At 41.7% G+C, this 26,000-nt stretch overlaps 1 protein-coding gene and 1 long non-coding RNA gene across 6 annotated transcripts in view; one reads left to right on the top strand and one right to left on the bottom strand.

Moving 5' to 3' along the window:
• Nucleotides 1–2,821: 2,821 nt before the first annotated feature.
• The window catches only part of Kek5 (kekkon 5), a 188,598-nt gene continuing 165,419 nt past the window's right edge, over nucleotides 2,822–26,000 (bottom strand). For 4 of the 5 annotated variants that reach the window (XM_070654836.1, XM_070654835.1, XM_070654837.1 and 1 more), the window contains 4 exons: nucleotides 18,730–18,796; nucleotides 6,244–7,145; nucleotides 5,434–5,956; nucleotides 2,822–4,168 (listed from right to left, as the gene is read on the bottom strand). In XM_070654836.1, coding sequence (XP_070510937.1) covers nucleotides 3,234–4,168; nucleotides 5,434–5,956; nucleotides 6,244–7,134 — 2,349 coding nt within the window. In that variant the 5' untranslated portion in view covers nucleotides 7,135–7,145; nucleotides 18,730–18,796 and the 3' untranslated portion in view covers nucleotides 2,822–3,233. Of the gene's footprint in view, nucleotides 4,169–5,433; nucleotides 5,957–6,243; nucleotides 7,146–17,023; nucleotides 18,797–26,000 lie in introns of those variants that run through there. The other variant, XR_011545579.1, reaches the window with a different exon arrangement.
• LOC139101586 (uncharacterized) lies at nucleotides 9,251–12,357 on the top strand. The gene is made up of 3 exons (XR_011545580.1): nucleotides 9,251–10,416; nucleotides 10,554–10,597; nucleotides 10,842–12,357. It is a non-coding gene; the product is annotated as an uncharacterized lncRNA (long non-coding RNA).

Genomic DNA, 26,000 nt, shown 5'->3' with positions numbered 1-26,000 from the left:
TCATCCGGACGGCTGTCTTTCTTTGCGCTTGAACAGTGAATCGTCTACGGCGCTTAATACTGTTTGGCATGATTTGGGCACGGAAAGCCCGGTTTTTTTTTTTTTTAAGAGGGGGATGATTCTTGGCAACCGTCGCACTTTATGCGTCCGCGAATCAGTTTCGAATTCAAAGAACCATTGTTGCGAAATAAAGAAATATTTCTTTAAAAGAAAAAAAAAGAAAAAAAAAAATATATATATATATGATTTCTAAAATAAAAAAAGATAAAATTTTGATTCCGCGAAAATAAATATGAAATGAAATATTTACTGGCGATACCGAATAAAATTCATATGTAACAAAACTTGGAGCTTGGATTCATAAAATTACAAAGCACGGGGATAACAGACGTCAAATGTTTCCTTTTTACTCTAATCCAAGCGGCATTTAAAAAAACATACTTAACGCGTGAACCTCGAAAAACGTCAGAGAAAAGTCAGACGGCGATTTACTGTCGAGACAAAGAGTCTTTCTTTCCAAACGTACTTGGTACATTGCGACGCGATTCCGCGCGATGCATTTATGGAATAGAATCCGCGTGTTTGCGTGAACGGGACCAGATCCCCAGTTGCCGCCGCATCCGGAAGACAAGAGTACAGATTGATCGGATACGTCCTTTGAATTCAAGTGTCGTCCGACAGCGAGTCAAGATTCGCATTGGGATTCATTCAAATTGCGTTTCCTCGCTCGTCTATGGGAATCGCGCGCAATTGCAACAAGTTGTATACAATCCGAAATCCCGGCTAAACCTGGAGAAAGGGAAACGTTAATCTCCCGGATAAAAAGATAACAAAAGCATAAAGAGTGGATGGCTCGCCGGCGATAAATTCGCAGTTAAAGAACGTTCCCTACCTACCCTTACTTCGGTGAAATATCGCCAGCGGGTGAAGCGGCTCCTCACATGTGGGTGGGCGCGTGTGTGTATGCGGCGGTGAGCGCGCGTAAAGCACTCCTTATCACGATGTATCGCAGCCAGATGTTTCACGCGGAGCTGGCGAATCGACAGCGTTAACCAGCGCGGAGGATAATGGAAGCACCGCAAAGAGAAAACCACTTGTACTCATATCACGGGAATCGCATCGCGATAAAAAAAAAGAAAAAAAGAAAAAAAAACCCGAGAGGAAAAAGACAAGCGAATGAGTTCCACGTTCGAAAGGGGTATTAACTTCTGCGCGAAAGAAAAATGCGCCGGCGGCTGTGTGCGCGACAAGTCGACTCCGACCAGTCACATGTTTTCCAGCTTCAAGGAGGGACGATTTATCGGCCATCAGGTATTCGGAACCATAAGTCCAAACGCGCTCGCTCGTCGATGATGTATAGCTCGCATGGATGTTCTACTTTACGATATATTGTCGTCGACGGTGGAATTGTAGCGATCGAACGTATCTCAAAATGGGGACGCGTTGAATTCCGCTCCTAGCTCCGCATTTACAACACATCGTAGTATCGTCGCTTTTTTTAAATTATGCTCGCGTAACATTTTATCCGTGCATTACGTCACAGTTCGGCGACGTTCGTTTAATGTTCGCGCGAGCTTTGGTCAATAATTTTTATGCGGATATTATGCGTGATATGCCGGAGTTGTTGACAATCGAGCTGTAATTGTTGCTAATTGGTACGCATCACGCGTAACGTTCAATTAATTTGAAGTCCCGAAGTGAATTTGGATCGGTGGAGGAATATGTATACACTAAACTGATCTTTTTCAGCGTTGTCCACGGTTAGCGCGACGGTGATAACGGGGACCAATCGGACTGCGACGCCAAATTGGTCTCGTTTACAAAATACGCTGTTAGTCATTCGGCCATTCTGGCGATATAATAAATTACACGCGTTTCAAAGGTCACAATACTCGTGCAATTAGTATCGACGGAAATAAACGTCTCTCGCCTGCAGTTTTTTAACTGTACAACGTTTTATCGCAACGCGATCTGCGTTTCGCAACTTCCAACACGCGTCGAGTGTCATCGCAGCACTTACATCTACTATGAATTTATACAATTGCTGTAATAGATATTATCCATTTAACGTAATACAAAGTGGCACCGTTACTTATGTAGGTGGCATAGGGTACGTTCCGTATTACGTTAACGATATTTGCGAGATAATGACAATCAATTCGCCGCTGTAAATGTTGCGGCCGATGCCGCCTCTTGGCGATTACAAACGTCGTCGACGGAATATCGGGTACCTCTATGCGTACGAGCACGGCTCGACGATGCGCTCGCAGAAGGAAAAAGGACACAAATTGCTACGTCACTCGACGTAAGCACGAGGGTCCGTGTCGCATGCGGATGCAATGGAGTCCTGCTACAATGTAGGCGTCAGAATTTCAATGTTAAAAAAAAGAAACGCGCATAACAGCTAAATAGATTCTTAACAGTATTAAATTCTCATCTCATGTTTACCGCGTAAATGTAACATGTGCAAAACGTCGTCTTTCCCGAATCTTTAACACTCCGCTTACACACGCGAATCGTGCCGTAACGATCGCGATTTCCCATTGCAGGGCAACACGAATAGAAGACGAATTCACTGGTATCGCTCTTCGCGGAACGACTCGCGTTCAGTACTTCCAGTTGCTTCGTGCTTCGCGTAAATTTCACACAAAACGCGAACAGGTTTCGCCTTATCGACTAATACCGGCGGCAATGTCCGGAACCTTATTCACATTTATCACGTTATCACCTTACGGCGCGTGGCGAGCGTCAAATAAAACGCTAAAGGAACTTGATGCAAAAAAAAAAAAAATTATTAAAAAAAAAAAAAAAAAAGGATACGTGGAAGGGGACAAAAGGGAATACCCGTTTGACGATTGGACCGTTCAAAAACAATTTGTACGGATTTACTTTCGAGTGCTCCGTAAGCGTTCGATAAAAAACTTACAAGATAACTTACAGGAGGGGAGTAGTTGAGGAACGGGAAGTAGGTGACACGAATGTCCGTTTCCGAATGTCATCGTCAGCGAATTTCGGCAAATCACCCGTGTCCGTCCGTGGGTCCTGAGGCCTTCCAGAGTCTCCTCGTATTTCGTTCATTCTTCAGACTGCGACTCGTCGAACGAAGTGGAAGTCCCGCGCGCGCGAGACGCGCGTCTCGAAAGGCACTACCGGTTTATTGTAAGTGTGGTCACGCACGCCCCGTCGTGGCGCACTACGACCAGTCGCCCTCATTGCGGACGATGCCCATGGTATCATACTTCCGTGCCGTCCTCGCCCTCGTCCTCGTACAACGTCGGCCCGTTGGCGGACTTTTTCTTGGGTTTTGGCGGTGGTCTCGGTGGTATCTTTCTACCGAGGGTGTTGCTGGTGGCGGCTGTTGCCTGTGGCTGCTGCTGCTGTTGCTGCTGCGCCAGTACCGAGTGACCGCTGTCCACGTTCTCGTCTGCTAATTTTAACGGCCACTCGGCCGCCCCTTCAGGCGCCGCTCGGTCCAACGCACCGCTCAGGATGTTCGGAGTGCTACGCTGCATCGTGCCGTAGTGCGAACCCCCCGGGGTGCTCGGAAGTGGCCGGCCTCTCATGGACAAAGGCGCCGGTTCCGGGCTTTTATTAAGCGACAGCATCGAACTGCCGTCTGCCGTGGTACGCAGACCGAGATTATCGTACACCGGCTCAAGGACATCGGTGGGTGACGTTGGAGGTCCGCTGCTCCAGCTAGGCGCACGTGGTCGTCGAGGGATCGTCACGTAGCCGTGACGTGGTAACACCGGTGCCATCGATGAAGAAGATGACGACGGTCCGAAGCCGAACGGCGTTACGCTGCGACTATGTGGTAGCGTCTTGAAGGCGGCCGGGTGATACTGGCCTGACGGCGGCGAACCGTACGATGAAGTTGTCGTAGTCGTTGCCGCCGCCGGTGTTATCACATGTTGACTAGGCAGACGCGTGCTGTCGGGTGCCGTTGACGCCTGGCTAGTCGGCGATGCGCCTCGACCGCCGGAGAAGGCCAGCAGATCCGGCGGATATTGTCGGTGGTGGTAACCGGCACCCCCGCGCGGCAATGTATCGCCGCCACCACCGCCGTTGCCACCCTTGTCGAGTTCTGGCGTGGCCCGTTCGTGATCCCTCTCGTCGTCGCCTACGCCACCGCCCACCCTGCCGACGACACTGCTCCCGACACCGTCAGCTGCGAGAACATGAACAAAAGAGAAGGACGAACGTTAAAAAAGAAAATTTAAGTGAGGTCAAGGAAAAAAAAGCGGAAGAAAAAAAAAAAAAAAAACAGATTATCGCGCGCGAAAGTTTTGCAAGTACGAAGAACCTGGACTCGAGAAGAGACTCGAGATGCGTAAACGAGCGGTAAATAAAGACGGTATCGCCAGGACGTTGCCTCCGTGCGATTCATTTACAATATTGATATTGTCGTCGACCAACGTGGACGAGTGCTCTTAATCCGATTGGTCGCGATATAATATCATAAATGGAAGAGAGTGCTTTATCAATTTAACTGAAAAATATAACTGCATTTCCTGAGCGTTACCGATCAATCGTACGCTTCGAGCTATATCATATCGCTTCGGGGTTCTCTTAATATTCGTAAAGTTAATTGAATTTTTCTTTGTAAGAGTCTCAGATCACGTTAACATACAAGCGGTATATATACATATATATATTTATATATATATCTTTCTCTACAGTGTTATGAATTCATAGAAATTCGATTTAGTGCCGTCTCATACATGCTTTTTTATAATCTCGCAGTTTCAAAAAATACTTCATCAACGATACACGCAACGTGTTTCTTGGCAAACCTTATTGTCGTCATTACTTGTGCAATTATATATGCTACAAATCGCTATTTGTAATTAACGTCTTCGCGTTAGAAGCTAAAAATGAAAATCTTCCCCGTTTTTATGTATAGAAAATAATATTTCTAAAAGAATGATCAGTAGTGATTGATACGGATGACGAATATGCTCGCGCTGTCGCAGCGCAAATGTTATATTAGGGGATGCTTGATGTATTATGAACGCCCCTAACGGATCTTCATTAGTCTCCTAGCTGCCACTTGACGGACTCTCCTTACCTTAAGATCGATGGCACCTGGTCGGACAATTCTCGCATGATAGCTCGTGCTCGGCACAGAACGAATCGATTTACGGTTACACGCACACACATGCATACACGCTATTTGTACATTACATAAGCGACATATAGCGGTCATATCCCGCCTGGGGAGAGAGAATATTACGCCGACGAAATGACCGATGCTCCGCGACTCGTTAAAAATCACGTCGACCACGTTTACTGGCGAAGGTCCGTTGAACTTGAATTAATGTTCGCGTATACGCGGCCGGTTTCGAGTTAAATCGCGCTGTCAAAACTAGTGTAAAATAGTTTCTCGCTAGCATCTAGCCGCGCACTGTTTAGTAATGTAGGCTGTGTACTGACCGAAAACCGAGTCGTTGTCTAACAACGTGCGGTTCAGCTCCGTCATCTCTGTGCTGTGCGACGTCACTGACGGCGTCTCGTAGCGCCTCGGTGGCTTCACGACCGGGTTGATGGTCGTGATCAGGGACTTCTCTTGTTCGCCGAGACCGTGGTGCTCCAAGGAAACCGCCTCGAGGCCTTTCTCGTCGTGCCTGGTGCGACGACGACGGCAGTAGCACACGCAGAGTACTACCGTGACGATCAGCAAACACAACGCGGTGATGCCCAGTCCGATGGCAAGGGGTAGGCTGATGAAGTTCTCCCTGCCGCCCAGACCATCACCCACGATAGTCAGAGTTACGTTTCTTTCGGCTTTGCCGCCCGGACTTTTCGCGTGACAAACGTAATCACCCTTGTCGGAGGACAGCGCATCGATTATGGTGAGATTTAGCCATTCGTGGCTCAGAGAAAGTATGTAACCTCTGTCGCTATTCGTGCGTTTGGTGAGATTACTTATAACGCGATTACGATGCGTCCATGATAACTGAAACAGATAAGTTGCATGCGACGTTTTATTACAAAAAATATAAACAGGTCTCAATGCAGTAGTAAAAATAAAAATATATTTAATATAATATTTAATATAATAATTTAATATAATAAGTATTTAATATAATAATATACGAGCTTTTAAATAAAATGGCAAAATTAAATCGTGTCTCTTCTACGTATTTTTAATAGAAAAAAAATTTAACTGTAATTAAATTTTAATTAAATTAAAGTAAATTATTAACGCATATGCCAATGCAAAAAAAAAAAAAATTCTATTACCTGAGGATGTGGAATTCCCGATGCTTTGCACGAGAGGGTCACATCTTTGCCCATCTCAATCTTAGTCGCCGGGCCGATAGCGATGATTTTCGGTCTGCACGCAAACTCGTCGCTGCTAACTTCGTCCCACATTTTACCGGCCATGTGAGACGGTTGTTGGCAAGTGGTTGGCTTTGTGTATAAATTGTGCTCGATTGTCCAATCGCGGAACATTTTGAGATGGCAGTTGCAGTTCCACGGATTATCCCGGAGCTCAAGGCTGCTGAGCTTGGGCAAGGAGATGAAGGCTTGCACTTGCAGGGTGCTGAAATTATTCCCGTTCAGCGCGAGGGACTGCAGACCCGGCAATTTATGGAACGTCTTGTTTTCGATCCGCTCCAATCGGTTGTTCGACAACGTGACTTTCTGGAGGAAGGTAAGATTGTGGAAGAGGCCGTTTTCCAGCGTCCTCAGCTTGTTCTGATCGAGCAGCAGCACTCGTAGCCGCTGCGTCTCGTGGAAAGTGCCCGGATGCAGATTGCGTATATTGTTGCCCGACAGATCGATCTCAATGATAATATTCAGGCTGTTGAACGCCTGCGTATGAATCGATTCAATGCCGCATTCGCGCAACACCAGCTTATGCAGATTCACCAGACTAACGCGATTGAACGCGTCATGAATGAGGTGAGTTATGCGATTGCCGGTTAGATCGAGATTCTGAATTTCGGGCGAGAGGTCCCCAGGCACCTCCGTGAGGTTCTGCTTAATGCACTCGGCGGTCTTCTTGCCGGACACCCATTTGCACTTGCACGTCGACGAGCACTGCGTCCAATCCTCCTGGCCTTGACACAGGGCCACCGTAAGCGCCGCAGAGAGCAGCAGCCACCGACCCGCCGTTCTCGGTATCATCTCGAGGAATCCTGTTAATAGCAGAAACGTGCGCGATGACGTTAGAACGTGACTGCGGTGCCGCGACCACAAAACTTACTTAGCCGAGCGTGGTTGCATGCATGAAACGGAGTTTCGTCTTTTGGGATATACCGTCGGAGAGAAATATGCAACATGTAACTAATATATTCTAGTTATGGCTTAATATTTACCACCGCGGGCAGCTGGCCGCGCGTTTTACGTGTATACGCTATTATTGATAGTTGAACGCGGATGTAGATCATTGTTTAATTACATGATCGAATAATCATATTATGTACACACCGCTGGAATTAATTATTACTAAATAATAAGCGGCGCTTAATAATTTTGAATAATTTGTATGCCATACAAATATCCCGTACGCTATTTGACACTTTTAGTTTATGCACGTTGGGATAATTGTCCGTGACTGTCACCGAGCAAATTGCCCGGCGATATAACGATTTCGCGATAATAAATGCCGTCGTGTAATTTTATGCAAAATGAGCAAAATGATAGAGGGTGAAGCACGAGGGAGATACGAAACGCGAGATAAGGTATTTTCGATGGATCTTTCACGCCCCGCGCTTCGAGATCGAATTCGCTTGAAATATCGCGTCCGTCTGTTAAATATGCTGCTATTTCTTGCAACGACGTAAGTCGTTCGCGCGAATGGCACAAAAGTTGTTTCGCGGCTTGCCGTACAACAAGGCTGAACTCGACTTTCCGTGTTATCGAACAAGTCAGGCTACGTCTGAGACAGTTTGGTGCCATCGGAGACCTCCGGGATTTTCTCCGTCTCCCCGGCCGTTCCGTCTTCCTCCTACTTGCATTCCCACGGGCCTGCCTTTCCTTTATTTTTGTTAGTCAGCCCCGCTAATCTCAGAGCACGACGGAACACCCTGCCGAGAACTGTTGGCAATTTAGTTTAATACCGTTACAGCATTGCGCGCTCTCCGACGCCCGGCGTCGTGTCGACGCGTCGCCGAAGTTAAATTAATACAGCACGACGACTAAAACAAGTTTCACCCCTTTTATTATCGCCGTGGAGCCCGAGATTGTGCATCAAATTAGCCTTTCCACCGACGAGCGGAAGTACAATTCGTCCCGGATCTCTCTACGGGTTCGAATCGCCGAGTGAGAGAAAGTACTTGAGCGCACTATTATGTCTCTGTGAAAAAGAATTTAATACATTACGAGACATTCCGAAACCGTCCATTAATAGATAGCGTTTCTAAATTCGCGTATTTAATTCTTTTAGGTTAGGGAGACGGCACATAGCGGTAACAATTAAATTTCTTGAATAGAAAATGTTTTTATATCCTTTTAAAATAAAACTAGAGCGTTTCGCGCACGTTATTTACTTTGGCTTCTTTTACATTAGAGAAAACTATTTTATATTAAATACATTTATTTTATTAATTTAACGCTTCTCTTTAAATGTAATTGAGACATATATTCGAATATCAATAATATTCATTTTCTTAGTTTAATCAGTAATGACTGATGTAGACACGTCTCGTTACGTTTCACCAGTTAAAAAGTCGTAATACTTACATTAAAAATTATATTCAATTAAATATTCGGCAGAATAACCATTGTTTAAAATCCTTCGCGACCCATACGTGAGAGTACGTGTGAGTGAGACAAACAAGAGTCGGGAATGGTTAGGTGGGCTCGAACGCACTCGGTGGTCAGCAGCCGAGAGGGAGCCAGCAGACGGCGTAAGCGTACGTGCCTCGCGCGAGTCATCGGTCAAAGTGCGAAGGAAGCAGACACAGAGTTCCGTGCGCAATGAATAATTTTGCACTGTATGTGACGAACAACGCTATCGGCCAACGAGATTTGGCGCCAAGAATCAGAGTTCTCTACCCGGAGAGTACCGGTAAGTGAAAACTTGGCGTAAAATACTTTTCGTTTTGTGACGACGTTAATACTTCGCGCCGTGTCTTTTTATGTCCGCTTAGATAAAGGTAAGAAGCAAACGCGTCTTCGCCGCTGCGGCCGATTCGTCGACCCTGTGTTCCCGGGAGCGTCAATCAAATAATCGGGAGAAATATTGCAAAACTTAAAAACGCGAGTGTCGTTCAGAGTCGCGTAAAAGAGGTTCATATTTTATTCATATTTAATAGTGACATAACCCTGATTAAACCGGGCGTTACAGAGCGCGCGAGTGATTTACTTGTGCTTCTTTTACGTTGAAGAATATTATTTTATATTTAATCATTTTCAGCAGTGTACTAGGACGTCGCGGTAGAGCCATAAAGAGTCGGACGCTCTCGATCGGGCTCGTGCGCGCTCGGCGGTCGGCAGTCGGAGCAGCCGGCGTACGGGCCTTCTGCCGCACACGGACGAGGTACGCACACGAGGCAACAACGAACGTGTCCTTGCCACCGCAGCCAGTGTGTTGAGTAGGTCAGACTTCTTATCGGAAGCGCCGGAGCGCCGTTCTAATGCTCGAAGAAAGATTTAAAAGGGTGAGTAACGCGAGTATTGCCCAGCGTGTGCGCAGGTTTCATTTGATATTGTATTCAATAGCTCTTTTATGTATTTACAGCTGTGGCTTTCGTGCTTTCCACTGCATGCAGATGACATCAAAAGAGAAGGAAAAAGAGAACGAGGCCCAAAAGGAAGAGTTTGTGACGACAGAGTAAATTAACATTTTTACCTACGCAAATAAAAGTATTTTTCTGATATCCTTATAAAGTTCAGTGAAATGTAAAGGAGCTTATACTTTAAATATTATTTTGATTAACATGTGATATGCAATGCCGAATATTATTCACTTTTACAAAGTTATAACTCGGCATAGTATTTCACATGATATTTAAAGTACTATTTCGAGTATGCATTTTTTTACGCTTTGTTGAACTTCGCTAAGGATTGTATACAAATGTTGGCCTTGGCCTTGGCCTTCGGCTATGCGGCCGACGCTCGCGCGAGGTTTCCCCACTACTCCCACTACCACATTCCTTATCAGTACGCCGCACCGAGTGGATTATAACGCAGTACGGAAAAGTAATTCTATTTGATAAATAACGATATCGCTGCCGCGAATTAACTTTTGCGTTCAATAATTTTTACGCGGATAGTATTTATTCAGTATACCATTAAGGATAGCTTCTAACCAAAATTCTGTTTTGTTTCAGGTGGAAATTTGAAGGAAACAGGAATATTTAGTGTGTGGAAAACCATCCTCAGACCACCCAGTCCCACGTCCAACATCCTGAGAGGAGGAGCAGGCCTCGGAAAGGCATCTTGTTTCAGCGGAGCAACCCCAGGGTAAGGATCTCTTTTTCATTCATAAATAATTTATATTTTTTAATATTTAATTAAAAAATTAATAGACGCGCGTAAATTTGTTTTTAAACATTTATTCGACATCTTTAAAATTTATTTCTTTTCTTTTTATGTTACAGCTCATCGTTGCCAAAAAATCTCCGCTGCTGCGCATCAAAAAGTAGTGAGTTGCATGCTTGTATTATACTAACACTAGGAGATCTATAAGAGATCTCTACGTAAAAAAAAATATTAATAAATATAAAATAAACTTATAATAAAGTTTCACTGCGAACATAATTTTAAAAAACTTAAAATAATGGTAATATAAAAAATCGTGTGATTCGCGTGTAATACATTTAACAATTAGCTTTAGTTATTATACATTTACTAATTTTATTTATTTGCATATCACTAATATTGTACAGTTTTCCAAGGATTTTTTCCAAGCAGAACTTTTGTTCTTGCTTAGATAAAATCCGAAAGAGATTTTCAGGAAGTATTCGTCGCCGACAAAAATTAATAAACGAATCGCCGGCGGTTCGTCGGTCGTGTCGCGATTATCGTTAAAGTATCGGGCGTTTGTTGAATGATCTTTAAAACCGGGAGTGTCGAACATTATCGCGCGGTTGTAGTTTATCCGTGTACGGTTTCGCGAGTGTCTTGTATCGACAGGAAGGACGATCCGACATCCAAGACTGACTGAGAGGAGGAGGAGGAGGCCCAGGAAGGGCTCTTGCATCAGCGGAGCAACCCAATGGTAAAAATAATTTTTTATTTGAATAAAATTATATTAATTTTGTGTTACTAAGAACGTTTCAATAGTATAAATTAATATTTTGTAATTCTTTTGTAAACAAAAAAATTTTTAATTGCAGAAAAATTAAATTTTTATAGAAATTTTAGTTAAATAATTTGACTTTGGTTTTGTATTTTAAAAAATGTATTAAAGAGGCGTAATTTTTTTTTTTAGCATAATAGAAATAATTCTGATCTTTCTATAATTGAATTTTTATAATTCTTTGTTGCAGGATTATCGTTGCAGTAACAACAACTCCGCTGTTGTTCATACTGATTGGTAAGTTTAATGATTTTTTTTATAACGCATCCTAGCATAGGAAAATTAAAAAAAATTTAGAGTATTTAAAAGGAATAAAACAATATTTAGACCGTTTTTAACTCTCGCGTCACAAAATTAAGGGAGGGAATATATGAGCACCGCGAAAAAGCAATAAAGATTAAATTTCTACATTTTGTTTAAAAAATAGAAGTATAAAAATATTAATTCGAAATTAACGAAATAATAAAATTTGGGTGGGCTTACCTTTATTTTCGCGGCAAGAAGTGAGACAATCGACATTGTGAAAAAGCAACGATGGCTTTTTCAAGATAGGATTAGTTGGTAAAGAATTATGAATCTCTAATCAGTCTCGTTACATTCGCATTATTTCTTTTACGACCATAATGCGCTTACGGCGAATCAATGAGGAAATAAATTATATTAAATGGATCGAGGAATCATTAAACGTTATACAACTTAGCGTATAGTACATATTTATTTACGACATCCAAAACGGATTTATCGTTGAACAGGATTTAGAGGAAATTTTAGTACAAAATAATTATAGGCGATTCTAGAATTTATTCGCTAATGATAAATCGTATCGGTGTTGGGACTGCGGTGAAGTTTTATGTATGATTCAAGGTATAAAGATAGTAGGTATATTAATCAACATTGTCGGTAAATTATTAAAACATATAATACTCGAAATGACATGACTTACTCGTTTCATGGGGCACAAAAGCAAGCAACGCGTCGCGAGACTAATTTGCGGAGAAACGAAAAAGTATTCACCGAAGACAGCGGCCGGAATCTATAGGGAAACGCCGTTGTAGATTTTCAGTAACTTTTCGCATATACTAGTTTGGCGCGGCGCCGAACTTTCCGAAGTCGTACACCCGCAAAAGCGGCTACTGCACTTGCCTGCAACTCGGAGATTTTAGTGTTGCGACCGCGAGAGAGTAGTTCTTTTGAACGCGATCGGAGGTCCCGCCACAGGGTCAAAATACGTATGTACCGAGCGTATCGTCCTTTAAAACTGGCACGCACGCTTCATCCTTCCCTTTGCCCGCGCGGTTTTAGATGCGAAGCTAAAACAGTGCTCTTTGAACTGCGACACGCTGCTCCGGCGTGTATACAGTTTACGACGTATAAACGGGGCGCGTTTTCTCTTCCATGAAATATATTCCGGGGGAAAGGCACGTCCGGAGAGTTAATATTACACGGGCAAAACGGTGAGAGACGCTAAAAGACGATACTTGTGCGTTTGCATCGCGTATGCGTTGAGCTTCGATTCGTGCACTCGTCTCTCGCTGCCGCGCTCCGATGCGGCTTCACGGCGTCGGTCCTGTTTTCCCTCGATCCTAGTCGCGTAATATCGATCGACCGCATTTGACTTGTAAAATAACCGGGTAAGCCGACGGGGATATGGGGAAAGTGAGGAGCTTGTGTGCGGACTCGAGCGGCTTTTAGGCCAGATGAACGATGGACGAACGAGTCGGGTGTCCTTTGGCGCGGCGTGTGTGTTCGTACCGGAAGGAACCACCCACTCGTCTCGTTGCGGGACGCGGAAACGCGGAAGTTGCCCGACGCAGATGTGTGCGTGTCTGGTGGACACGTTCGCGTGCCACGCAGAAAAAAAAACATTGTACACAGAGGGGGAGAGAGAGAGAAAGAGAGAGAGGGAGGCTAGGCGGTCAACTTTCCGCGGGGCGGAATTTCAAATTCGAGCACCCTCTATCAATCAAGAGCGTTCCGTTCCCGGAGGGCGCGCGGCAAGTATGCCCTGTTGCTCCTACACAAATTTCATCAATCATGCGAGCCAACACACCGGAGGCGGTGGTTATCCCTGCCGGATCTCTCTGCCCGTCCTATATTTTCGCGCATGAAGTAAGGTCTCGCGAAACACACCGAGCGACCGATGATTGGCGGATGTAACGATCGGTACGACGAGTGGGTGGGCGGATATCGCGATGCTTATTAATGACTTACAAAAGCGGCGGTTACGATGCAACTTTCGTCGCGGTAGCTACGCGTAAATATGGGTCTTTCGAAAGCAGGGAAAAAGAAAATCCCGGCGGGGCGGGAGAGAAAAGCGTCGCAATACTGATACTTTTTCCTTTCTCTTTTCCATCGCGAGGCGATCGCGCAAGTAAGACGCAGATTACTGTAAGTGATTCGCGGCCATAAGTTTTTGGGAAGTTTTTGCACTTTCCACGAAAGTGCCTGTAATTTAATTTGTAATTTGCGAAGAACTGAGGAACGCGCGCAATACCGCTGCTTGTTTCCTGCGGGAAACTTTTTCCCGACGGAAATAAGGATTATTGAACGATGACGACGGCCGCGTGGCTGTCTTTCGAGAATATCAAAGAAGTTATGGCGGACGGATTTATATGTGTTATATGTACTTTGAGATAACGCTTAAAGCGAGAGGGCTTGTACGTGGACTAGGACTTCGACGAGAAAAACGCTCATGTACAGCGCGCTCCATTGAAACTTCTTAGAGATTCAGTCTCTCTTTCTCTCGTTCTCTCTTTTCTCTCTCTCTCTCTTTCTCTCTCTCTCTGTCGTCGTTGGAGGCGCTTAAGCGTAATAACGAAATATCGCGAGCAACTTTTTGTTAAATTACCCGGTCGTGATACAAATGGCCGTGAGGCGAAAAGGAGAATCTCGTTTTCGATGCAATCGCGCCGCACAAAGTGAGTTTAAAGTTATTATTGTGACCTCCGGCTTGACTTAGTTACAGAAACATTGTCTAACTAACTAAGAATCTTTACCCCGCGGTTTACACGTTATTACTCAAACGCGCTTTACGCCGTCTACATTTTAGGAATTTGACTTCTTACGATGACAGTCGATTTCCACTTTGAGATAATTTGGTCATTAGTAAAATATAATTTATCTTTAATCATCGTTAATAAAATAAAATAAAAAAATATTTAGTCACAAAACAGAAATTATAAATAAATAACTGATGAACGTTTAATTATATCATTTTCTGTCTATCGTTCGAAACGGAAATGTGGCTATATCCAGTTTCTCAAATCGGAAAATTCAATTAAAGCACGCGTGTGATACGACATATCACTACACGCGGGTATCGTCTGAAGTCAATCGAGACTTTGCAGTTGAGCGGGAGCAAATAATGCGGCTTCAATATGCTCGTGTCTGGGAATCAGGTTTATTTATTCGGCTGATCCCGGTTTCGTCGCGCGAAATTACACGCTTTAAGCGGGCTGCAGATCCTGTGCATTCGATAAATATTGACTAGACGTTGAGATCAGACGTTGCGTCGCGCGAATTACTCGATGGCAAAATAATACGCGATATAACAACGTTGTGACACGGCCGGATTTTCGCCGTGACCGTGATCAATTTGCGCGCGAAGAAACGAACGAGTTTAGTCAATCGTGCCGCCGCCCGGATCAGTTCCGAAGAAAAACGCGGTGTTTTCTGTGAATTATCGGAGGGGTGCTGTTTTCATTACGCTGGGTCACAGCACAACGACGGGGGCACCATCGTAATCGACTTTCTAATTATAAACGCGGTGCTCGTTGGCGCTCTCGGATAGAGCGTGAACTCTCGACCGAGGTCACTTTTTCCCGATAAGTCGTTAATAGTTAATTAGCGGAGAATAAGGACGGAGTCGTTAGCCCGTTCCATCATTGACTGCCGGAGCGCCACTAGAATTGCGAATTAGTAGCTTTATTTGATCGTTTTATTTCTGCGTTAAGAATACAAATGAGTCGCGTGTGTCGCTGTACGTCACGATATGTAGATATAATTTTAATCGTGAATAATATCTTATAAATACTTTCGGAAAACATGCATGTACTTTGCATGTACTTTTTGTCTCCAAATTAAACGTGTTTCGGGTGGGCGATATAAATATGGTGTCCGTGCATCGAACAGGTTATTAGATTGCTTTATCAATTATGGAATCAATTAGAATCGTGTCTATTTCTGGGAAAGTGACATCAATATGGAACAGCGCGATAATCGTACAACTCGGCCAATGTATCGAATTCGCATCTCTAGGAATATATGAAAAGCTCGCGTCGTCGAAATGAGCGAATTTCAGAGTTTTGCTAACTCATAATTTGAAAAGATATAAAGGTAGCTATTCATAATTCTCCTCGGAAGACGAAATTACGTCTATAAATACCGTGTAAAGGCAGCGCCACTCGATGTGAGACGATCGCGTGCTTACAGGTGTAATATCTCGTGTTCTTTACAACGGGGGAAACTTTCTCTATAAGCGGCGAAATGTAAACGCAACCGGAGACGTATAGCGGAGCATATTTACACAGACACTAAGTCGATATGCACCTGCCGCATTCACGGTCTCGATGACACGCCTTTGTGTAACTGAATTCCGCATCCTTGCGAATATCTGCTTACCTATAATACGTATAATGCGTCTAGCTCGCGCGCGCAGCACAATTGCGTTTCTACGTAGAATATGATTGAAATTATATCTTGCGCAGTCATCTACAGAACGGCGCTACTTAACAGTGCCATCCGAGGGGAAAAGCCGTGGACGTTAGAAGCTTCGCTTTAACTCATTTTGGCCTGAAAATTTTTATCCCTTTTTTTTTTCACGAGGTACGCGAGGCGCATCCGAGATTGGATGAATTAAAAATTATCGTGCTGAAGGCAACGCGATGCTCGGGTCGTTTCTCTCGAAGCAACCTTTGTTGATCTTCCTTCTGGAGATGTGCTTGTTAAAAAAAAATTCTTTTCCTTGAAAACGAGTCCACCTCTTTTTGTAAAATATTTCCTTCAATGTCTTGCTGAATTCTTTCCTTTTTAAAATATATACGCTTAACTTTAAATGCAACGGTAGTAAGGTGAACAAAATACTTTTGTCCAAAAATTAAATTTTGCCAATAAAAACATTTAACAGATAAATATCGAGTTATGTAAAATCAAGGCAGGGGCACAAAGTGCTTGAGAAAAATTTTAACTCTTGCAAGATTATTTCACGTCTAGAGTTGAGAATTCCATTCGAGTTCATCGCTCGTATCTCACAATATGAGGCAATAAATTCTTCTTGTATCTAACTGTAAACATGATAAATAAAACGCGTTCATCGGGAAGTAATTTTATTCGGTACATACACGCGCGTTAAAGAATCAATCTTGTATTCAACCTACTTTCAACGAAAGAATTTTTGAAACCGAAATCATTATGAACATACGTGTATTAAATAGATTTGGGGTTTCGTACAGTCTTTAAAAATAAATTACGCTTATTTACAATCAATACACGGTTTGAAATTATGTTACGCAATCGTATTTCGATATTCATATACGCGAAAGTACGCGATATTTGTTATTTATGTGAATAATTATTTTAAATTATTGATGTGCACGCGCTCGTATTTAATTTATAATTTGCTTATAGTTAATTGATATTTTCCAACAAGATTCCCGTCAATCACGTCGATTTGGATTTATATGTCTCGTTACGTTTCTTCCAATATCTGATCTCTACGTAGTATCCGCACACTTCGATAAACTCTTCGGCTGCGTTATTCCGAAAGTTCGAAGTTCGGCCGAATATTTACAGGCCGTGTGCCGGGGACCGCGAAATTGCATAAACTTTTCAAATAAGACCGAATCTTATAAATTTGCGGCTGGGAACATTGTCCGCGAAAGTTCCGCGCCGCACCGCGGGGTTATTAACTTTAGGTCACACGAAACTATCAGGGCATCGTCAAAGTCGTTTCCACACTTGCGTAAGCCGATGTAGGAGACTAGTCCGCGAAACTCACGTCCCGTTTTCGCTTCGATTACACCGTGGAATCTGATTACACTGGTGATTACTGTCATACCTGGACAAAGGGGCCAAAGAGCCTTCTATTCTACCACGAGCGTGCGTTTAATAGTGATTAGATGATTAATCCTCAGAGGTGATATTACTTCTCGAGATAATTTCGAGTCTTTCGTATAGTTAGGATACGAATTGATTAGATAAATATTTCAGAGTGAGGACAGATTTCTTAAGAGTCAAAAGTTCTTTGTGCTACTCGGGGCGCTTTTAATCTTCTGACGTTGAGATCAGTGTCTCGTCGCATCAAACTGCCTGGCTTAGAAGAGAGAAAAAAAAAAAAAAAAAAAAAAAAAAGATAAGCTTTTAATACAGTCTTATATGTACATCTTTCTATCCGTTCATACGGGCAGTCAGTTTTATCCTGATTATTTCTTTTTCCTTGTTCGTATTCTATAAAAGCTGCATAGATAAAAGATATTTTCTCTGATAACATACGACAGTAAAGCAATTTCAAGAAAACGAGAACGTGTTCTCTTTCGTTCCGAACGCTTTTATGCTGCTCTTTTTTATCTTCGTTTCTATTGATATTAACTGTCGAAGGATAGTACTGACGAACTCCAACATTACTTTCATTGTTCGCTTTGTTGTCATTATGCAGCCTGTGTCAGCTCTGAGAAACATGGCAATGCTTTGTCATTTGACTCGGGGCGGAAAGGGGAGGGTTGACGCGACGGACACGACTTTTGCGAAGAAATGTTAATGTGACGAACACGAAACGGAGCTCGGAGCATTCGTTATTGATAAATGGAAGTATGAATTGTTTGTCAAAGACGAGATCTTATTTTAGCTCGCAATATATATAATTTCTTTAAAGATGAAACTAATAATAGTATGTGACACGGATCATAAATATCGGACAAATCACAGTTTCGGGTTTGACTTACTCTTGCAAATAATTTAATATTTAAGCGATAGAAAATAAATGAAATGCTTATTAATATTAATATATTCGTTGAATAATACAATATGTAATTTTTCAAGTCCATTTTGTTATCGTAACCTCTTTTATGATATAATAATGAATATTGTAAAATATGATTAAGTACAGAATTGCATTTCCAATCGTTAATTATAAGAAAAATAAATAACTGAAAAGTGACAAAATTAATAATAATTTTAAGAGTAGCAATTCACCGAATTATAATTATAAAAGTGATTTAAAGAAAGTAATCAGTAATGATAGTATCAGATTAAAATCAATAAGTTATTTAACATCATATTTTTTTTCATCTTTTTAGAACATATATATGTATATATTATTAATCAATGACTAAGTAAATTACGATAATTATAAAAATTAGATTAGCGAACGCGGGGTAAAATTTGCCTTTGCGAGTTAATTCTATTATAATTTATAATATAGATGTGATTAATGTCAGTGGATCATGGAAGCCATTAATTAATTAAAAAATTCAACTTACGTTCTCTCTCACGGCAGCGTTATATTCACGATTCTACCGAATCCAAGAACTCCGACCAAAGTTCGCGCTGAAACAATAAATGCACCATATATCAACACAATTATTAAATCGTATTACGTTGTAAAGATCGTAATTGTTATCGGTGTGTTCGTTTTTTTTTTCACAACGCAAAAATACATAAGCAATTTATATTTTGAAGCATTAAAATTATTTTAACGATGCAGCTATTATGCGACACGCGGAACACGCGCCGTGAATTATCGCAGAAACGAACTTGCGTGCCGTGAAACTTTTACGCAAATAACCGAAATTCGTGTGTATCGCGTATTTGGGAATACGCGTTGGGCGTAAATCATTTAGCGTGGCAGACGTAGCAGGCGAAAATTTACTGTCTTCCGTTTTGAGTGCGTTGCGGAAAATTCTAGAGGAGCAAACAGCGTGTTTTTCCTATTTCGAGTCCCGCGGAGCAGCGAAAACAATCTCCGGTCCTGCATACGGTACACGGTGCGCACAATGAGAGGCGGGAAAAAAAAACTTTCTGTTAAGGGAAAGTAAACGACGCTAAATCGATCGCTGTCGCGTAAGCCGCTTTTTTCGCCACGGGAACTCTCGTTTAACAATGCATACCAAATAGCCGAGGAAAAAAGTGCAATAATCGTTACCCGTGCTTGTTTGAAAAAAAAGGGGGTGGGAATTGGTGGGAATGGCACATAGCACGGTCACTACACTTGATACACCCAACGGATTTGGGATAACTAGGATTCGGTGCATGCAGGGTAGTTTCCAAATAATTGCAAAAAGATTTAATCGTGCTGATGGATGCTATTCACGATGGCGAGGTATTTATATTTGTACTTCGAATTAAAATTTTAGCTTATACATTTATATATATATATAAATTTTTTCTTCTTTCTTTTGTTCATTATTTTAATATTATTAAGAGTACGAAAGATAATTTGGTGAAAAGCCAACGGTGCGAGCGTGAACTAGTAAGAAGACCGTTAGATTCTGTTACAATATAATGTTTGAAAATTAACAAAGTGCTTCCGCATAAATGAGAATTGCTATTCCATGCTATCTTTATCCCGGTAATTAAATAACTTTTACTCGTGCTTTCGAGTCGCTGAAGATGGTTTTCGTTAAATATCAAGGTAGTTGTCAGGTATTAATATAAGATGTACTAAATTATCATGCAATAAAACATGCTTAATAAAATTTAGATTTAGAACAAAAAATCAATAATTAATTTGCACGCTATTCCTCGGTTATGAAAAAATAGCAAACTAATTTATTTCGTTTTAATTTAGCAATTTTATTGGCGTAAAAGAACAAATTATTAATTATATCCGTATATTTTTACTTCGCGCTGGCACAATTTTATATACGACGAGAATATACATATATTGTAAAATGTGACGTGCTCGCAGACTGCATACATCGAATTTTCAATTAATTACGGTAATTGAATAAACGTATTTGTAAATCCATTAACCAAGTGATTAAAAGTCGTTTTCCTCCGTTTGTATATAATTTTATAAATATACATATTTACAACAAAATCACACAATTAAAAACGAACGTTTATATAAAATGGCATTAAATTATCGCATTAAATTCATAAGTTTTCACTATCGATGTATAGATGGTATTTTCCAAGACGATAACGCCTTTGAGGCGTAAGCGGGTGAAAATTTCACGATAAAGACGGAAGCGAAGCCTCGTTAAGCGAACGGGCGTGCACGGTTTTCTTTGTTCCCGCTCGATGAGCAAATTAAGTTTCAAAATCAAAGGATGGCTTTTCACAGTCCGCGCCCGCATACCGCGGATCCGTCTAATCGGATTGCCGCAACGACAAGAGACGCAATACGCGGCAACTTGCCTTGTTTCAGCCTCGCTTGTCTTTTTATTATTCTTCTCCTCTCAATTTCAAATGCGAAAAGTCCACGATCGCTTGCGCGCGCGGCTCGTCTTTACTTTCTGGGCTTCTCGCGCGGTAGCCGAGACGTAACGCGAATTCAATTATTACCGAGACGGGAGGGAAAATTGTTGGAAAAAGCGCGCGATCTCGGGGAGAGCAAAGAAATACTGCGGAGAGAAAACGAAGCAAACGCGTGTACGAGTGGCCGACGGGGGCGGAGGACTTGGCAGTAGGAAACACAAGCCGAAGATATAGGCTAAAACGGGGGGGATGAAGAACAAGCGGAGAGGATCAGCAAACGCCGCGACGAGCCGTACATTTTGTGTATGCACTCGGAAAACGGCTGAAAATATCATCTTGCGTCATATAAATATCTTAAACGCCTGGAAAAGCCAGCGCGAACCGGTAAATGAACAAAGTGACAACAATAGTCGATTTTATTAATTTTACAACACGAAATACGGTCATTCGTAAATCACGTCATAAAGATGACGTTGGTTGTGCTCTCTGAAACGACTTTTGTCGATTTTATAGGGAACGAGGGTAAATAGAAAAACGAAATGGGAGTTTGAGCCTCTGCAAATAAAAATAATATTTCCGACAACAGTTACCGTTAATAAACACGATCTCTATCTAATATGTCGCGATACGTTCTACTGAAAAACTGATATTTCGCTCTCGATATAACAGCGCGATTAAAATTGATTTCACCGCGTATATCGCTATACGAAAATTGATTGTAACCCCGCTATTTTCTTCGTCGCCCGGTTATGCAATTTTGCGCACCGCGAAATAACGTACACGCGATTGATCTCTTATCGCTCGCGGTTTTTTCCATAACGGCATGTGTCAACCTTCCCATGTCACGCGGGCAAATATTTGTCGAATTCATAGCAAAAACACGTTTCAATGGCACGCTCCATATGAGACCCGAGACAGCGATGGAATTTATACGTTGCGCAACCATTTGTGCACGTCGCTATAGCGTCGCTATACATTTACTACGTGCCTGTACCACTGTCGGATGCAGATGTGAGCTATATGCCGTCGACGGTCATGCAATGATTAAATTAGAAGTAAATAGAGAGTCACGCCGGATTGCAAGTCCGATTGATCGAACGTTCCGCTCGTCGGAGACGATTAAATCCATTATATCATTACACTGCTAAATCAGCAGGCCCATCGGATCATTAATCTTTCGAGACGCGATTTTTCGAAAACTTCGCGGAACACTGTAAACGACAGAAATTAATTATTATAACGTTAGACAACCCCGGGGTAACCCCGAAAACGAAAATCCAACACGAGCGCCCCAATTTATTTTCGAAAACTATTGATCATTTAATTCATGACGTGGTTTCGATTACTTACTAGAGACCGTGATTTATGTAGCCATTTGTTTAAAAAATAAATCGAATCGTTATTCGTGGTTCGGTAAAAATATTTTTGTTGTACTTTGTCGCCTTTATTGCTATTCTCGTACTCGTAATTTACACATTAGAAAATTTACAACGTGTTTTAGGACTGTGACATCTATTTTATTAAGTTAAAGTCTAACGAAGCATGAAATTGCAACGATTCATAATGCTTTAAAAGCTAAAACTTTTCTCGTTTCATGTAGTTTTGTTTAATGTTATATAAATATAAACAAGAATAAAAATTTATTTAAAAATAAATTATGACTGTCTGTTACGAGCTTGACAAGTCTCTTTTATCATATACAATTTGTCCACGTTAACGTAATATCCAGTCATGAAAGATTACACATTTAATTCTCAATTGCTTGATATTTTTTATTATAAGGGCACATTGCGTGTAATGCGACAGTATCCACGATATGCGATGCGATGTATCATGTTAACAGAGCGCGTAATTTGTGAACATTAAAATTTAAGATAGATAACAGGCAGGATTAATTTAAACGAAGAAATAGTTAGTATGAATCATTAAAAAATATTGTTAAAAATCCCATCTTATTTGACATAAATGACATAAACAATGACATAGATACATTTTATTTTGCCTAATTTCAAATTAAATCACAATTAAAAAAAAAACATTAATAAAAATTCTATTAATTATAAAGATTTATGTAATACGTGACAAGATAATATTTTAAATTTTTTTATACAATAATACATTCTTGTTAAAAAATTTATGCGGATTATTTAAAATCCTTTCCGTAGTAGAAAATATGTAAAAAGTATTCTATATACGTTTCCGCGCAGTGCTAAATTGTTGAGCGTCAGAGCACTTATGACGATGTAATCGGAGTACTTGCAACTCAACTTGATGTAACGAAAACATGTTCCGTGAACTGATGTGAGTTCCCCGCTAAGGCAAACACTATTTCAACCCCCGTGTGTAAAAGAGTTATATAGGTTGGTGGTAGCACAGCTCGAAAATATTTCGTCATTGCTTGTATCACACTGAATCTCGCACCAATAAGAAAAAGAAGAAGGGAAAGAGGAGGAAAAAAAAATTGTCGCGACGAGCATGTTATCATCGCTGGTAACGAGATTCTATCCCGCAGATAGGACCTAATCCGCAACGTGCGGTATGATGGATGTGTTTGCGCGATGCTGCATCGGCGCGCAGGTTGCAGATTTTCCCGCCGTTTTCCTTTCCGTCGTAGTTTTTTTTTTCGAGCGTGGTTGGTTTCCGTTAGGAGGGGGAGGAGCGTTAGAAATGTCTCTTTTCGGGAAGCTCCTTGAATCTCGTCCTCATCCCACGTGTATTCTCCGCAAGGACGGGCGTCGCCGCCGCCGCCGCCGTCGCGGGTTGAGTGATCTTAACACCTCGGTTATTCGCCTAGAATTGATTCCGAGTGAGGTGAAGCGAGAAAGTCAGTGTTTATTCAGGAGCTCCGGAGCACCGCTGAGATGGGGCGAGATTGAAACCGAACTATTTTCAATCGAAGTGCCCGCTCCTCTCCCCACCTTGCCCCGCTGCCCGAACAGGAGCCCCCGTCCACCACCCCTTGTGCATATTGCAAATCGAATTCGATCTCTGTTCGATATCTTTCGTAATTCCGCCTGTTTGGCATCTAAGGTCCTACTGTGAGCCACATTGAATATAAATACGTCGCCGCGATTTATTTTAGGCAACAAATCGCGAGAAATTCCGCGATTACTCGATCAAGTAATCGACCGTCGCAGTAAGAATAATTATCCACGGAATATATTTATCTGTGCTTTTTTTTCGTCGGCGAAACAAAATTATTTGTCACGTTGTATGTGTAGGTTAACGATTCATTATAGGTTGTCTGACTCGCGATGTACCCGTATCACTTATTCGCTGACCGCGTTGCAATAAATCAGATCGCATTAAAGTCGTCAAGCGCTTACACATTCTTTCATCCAATTTTATGTATATACGTTCTTTCATTTAGTTTTGACAAATATTTAACAAACTCGTTGAAAATCATTTAAACGTGTTTGTTTTTCGTTTTCCTTCCCTGCGAAACAAATTCAAATTTAGATGCAAAAATAAAAAAAAAATTAGAAGAATGTGTAATTTTTCATTTACCTACAGAGGGATAAGCGTCAACAGATAAAAACTTAAGCGTAAAGCGAATTGGTCCCTTGCGTTGACGACGAAATGAAATCTGGGAGCAACCAGTGTAATAGAAGGAGAAGAGTTAAGGGGGAACACTAAGCTTAGCGTTGGTGTCGTAAGTTTTAACTAGCTACATGCCGAGCAAAAGCGATGAAAGCCGAGGTATTAACGCGAATAACAAGACTATCCGTAGATATACATAGGAACGTAATTAGCCTCTAATTAACCTAGCAAATAGAACAGAGCATCGCTGTAAGCATCGTAGTGAGATCACGCGCATTATTTTTTGCAGAAAATAATTTAGTTTAACTATCCAGAAGACATAAATTACTTTCTTTTTTTTTCTTCTTACTTTAGGGTGGGCTGATTAACATAAACGAGTAATAACATTTATAAAATAACAGATACGCACGCCTTTCTTATATATAAAAAAAAAAAAAATAATAAAATAAAAAATAAAAAGATGTACGAACTTGAGGGTAAAATTTTTGACGATATAATTTTCTGTTAGCACAGCCTTGCCGAATACATACACTCGAAAACATTATGGCTTTTAATTTCTAATTCACGCGGAGTATCAGCGAAGAAAACTTTATAAAAAAAACACGGGCGTAACAAGAGAGGAACAAAATAAGGGATTTTACGACTTTTGTAGACTTGGTGGAAGGTTTATACTTGCGCATTGTACATTTTCTTTCCAGAACGATGTACGTAAAAATTCTGCATCAAGTATCAGATAATACTTTTTTACTTTCTGTACGACAGCGCAACGTCTCGCATCTTTTTTATGATGAACATTAAGTCGAGTAATGAAAAAAACGGGAATTACACGAAGAAAGTTTCGCCGTTTTGAAAACATAATTTTCCGCATCAATACTGCGAGTATTTGATACCGAACCGCGTGTTAATTACGACACGTCTGAATAATGTCTCGCCTTAAAAATTAATCTTCGGAAAGAGAGATGCGCTTGTACGTGCGCGGCGCGATGATCGCGATAAATTTTTTTATCGTCGTATAATCTAGTATAGTAAGGTCCGGTGCAATTCCCTGAGAAAAGTTTCGCGAGAAATGCGCGCGGTGGAAGCACGAAGAAAAGAAGTGAACGTGACGACACGGGCGGTGCACGAAAAGCACGGAAACGGTTAATCTCGTTTCGTACACTCATAATTTTTCGCGCGCATTACCTGAAGTAACGCTTACTTTTGCGAGAATGGGAGAACTTGAGCCGCGTACGGTTAATTAAACGTCGCCACCAGTCGTCGTAGAATAAATCATCCTGTTCGCGGCATCGTCTTGCGCGTACTCGGTCAAAATCATGGGTGATGCACGTTTCCTTTACCTCGATGATACTATAAAGACAATAACTCTCATGCGCCGTAAAAAAAAAAAATTGTGACATTACTCGGATATAAATCATTATTTTTCAGACACGTTAAAAATAATATTTTATCGCAACTATGCTACTTTCGTTTAACTCTTTCGGTATCTCACGTGTACTTTTTATTCGTCCAAAACTTTGCTCTCTCAAATTTTTCTTCTTCTTCCCCCTCCCCCGCCCCGTCGACAAAATTACAAATGCATTATGCATGATTATGTTAAAAACTAGTAGCGAACACGGGGTCACGAAGCACCGCAGGCTCATCCGGAGAGGCCGCGGTCGGGTCACGGTTGCGAGTGATACCACATCACAGCCGTAATGCCAGTTAATACGCGTCGAACGCGTCATGTATTCGGGGACAGAGAGTATCGCGTGGTGTTGCAACGTGAGGGTAACGTAGCGGGCGCATATCCCGA

Source organism: Cardiocondyla obscurior, linkage group LG04 (assembly GCF_019399895.1).
Source record: "Cardiocondyla obscurior isolate alpha-2009 linkage group LG04, Cobs3.1, whole genome shotgun sequence".
In the NCBI taxonomy this organism is placed as follows: Eukaryota; Metazoa; Arthropoda; class Insecta; order Hymenoptera; family Formicidae; genus Cardiocondyla; species Cardiocondyla obscurior.
This window is presented reverse-complemented; position numbering and strand designations above follow the sequence as displayed.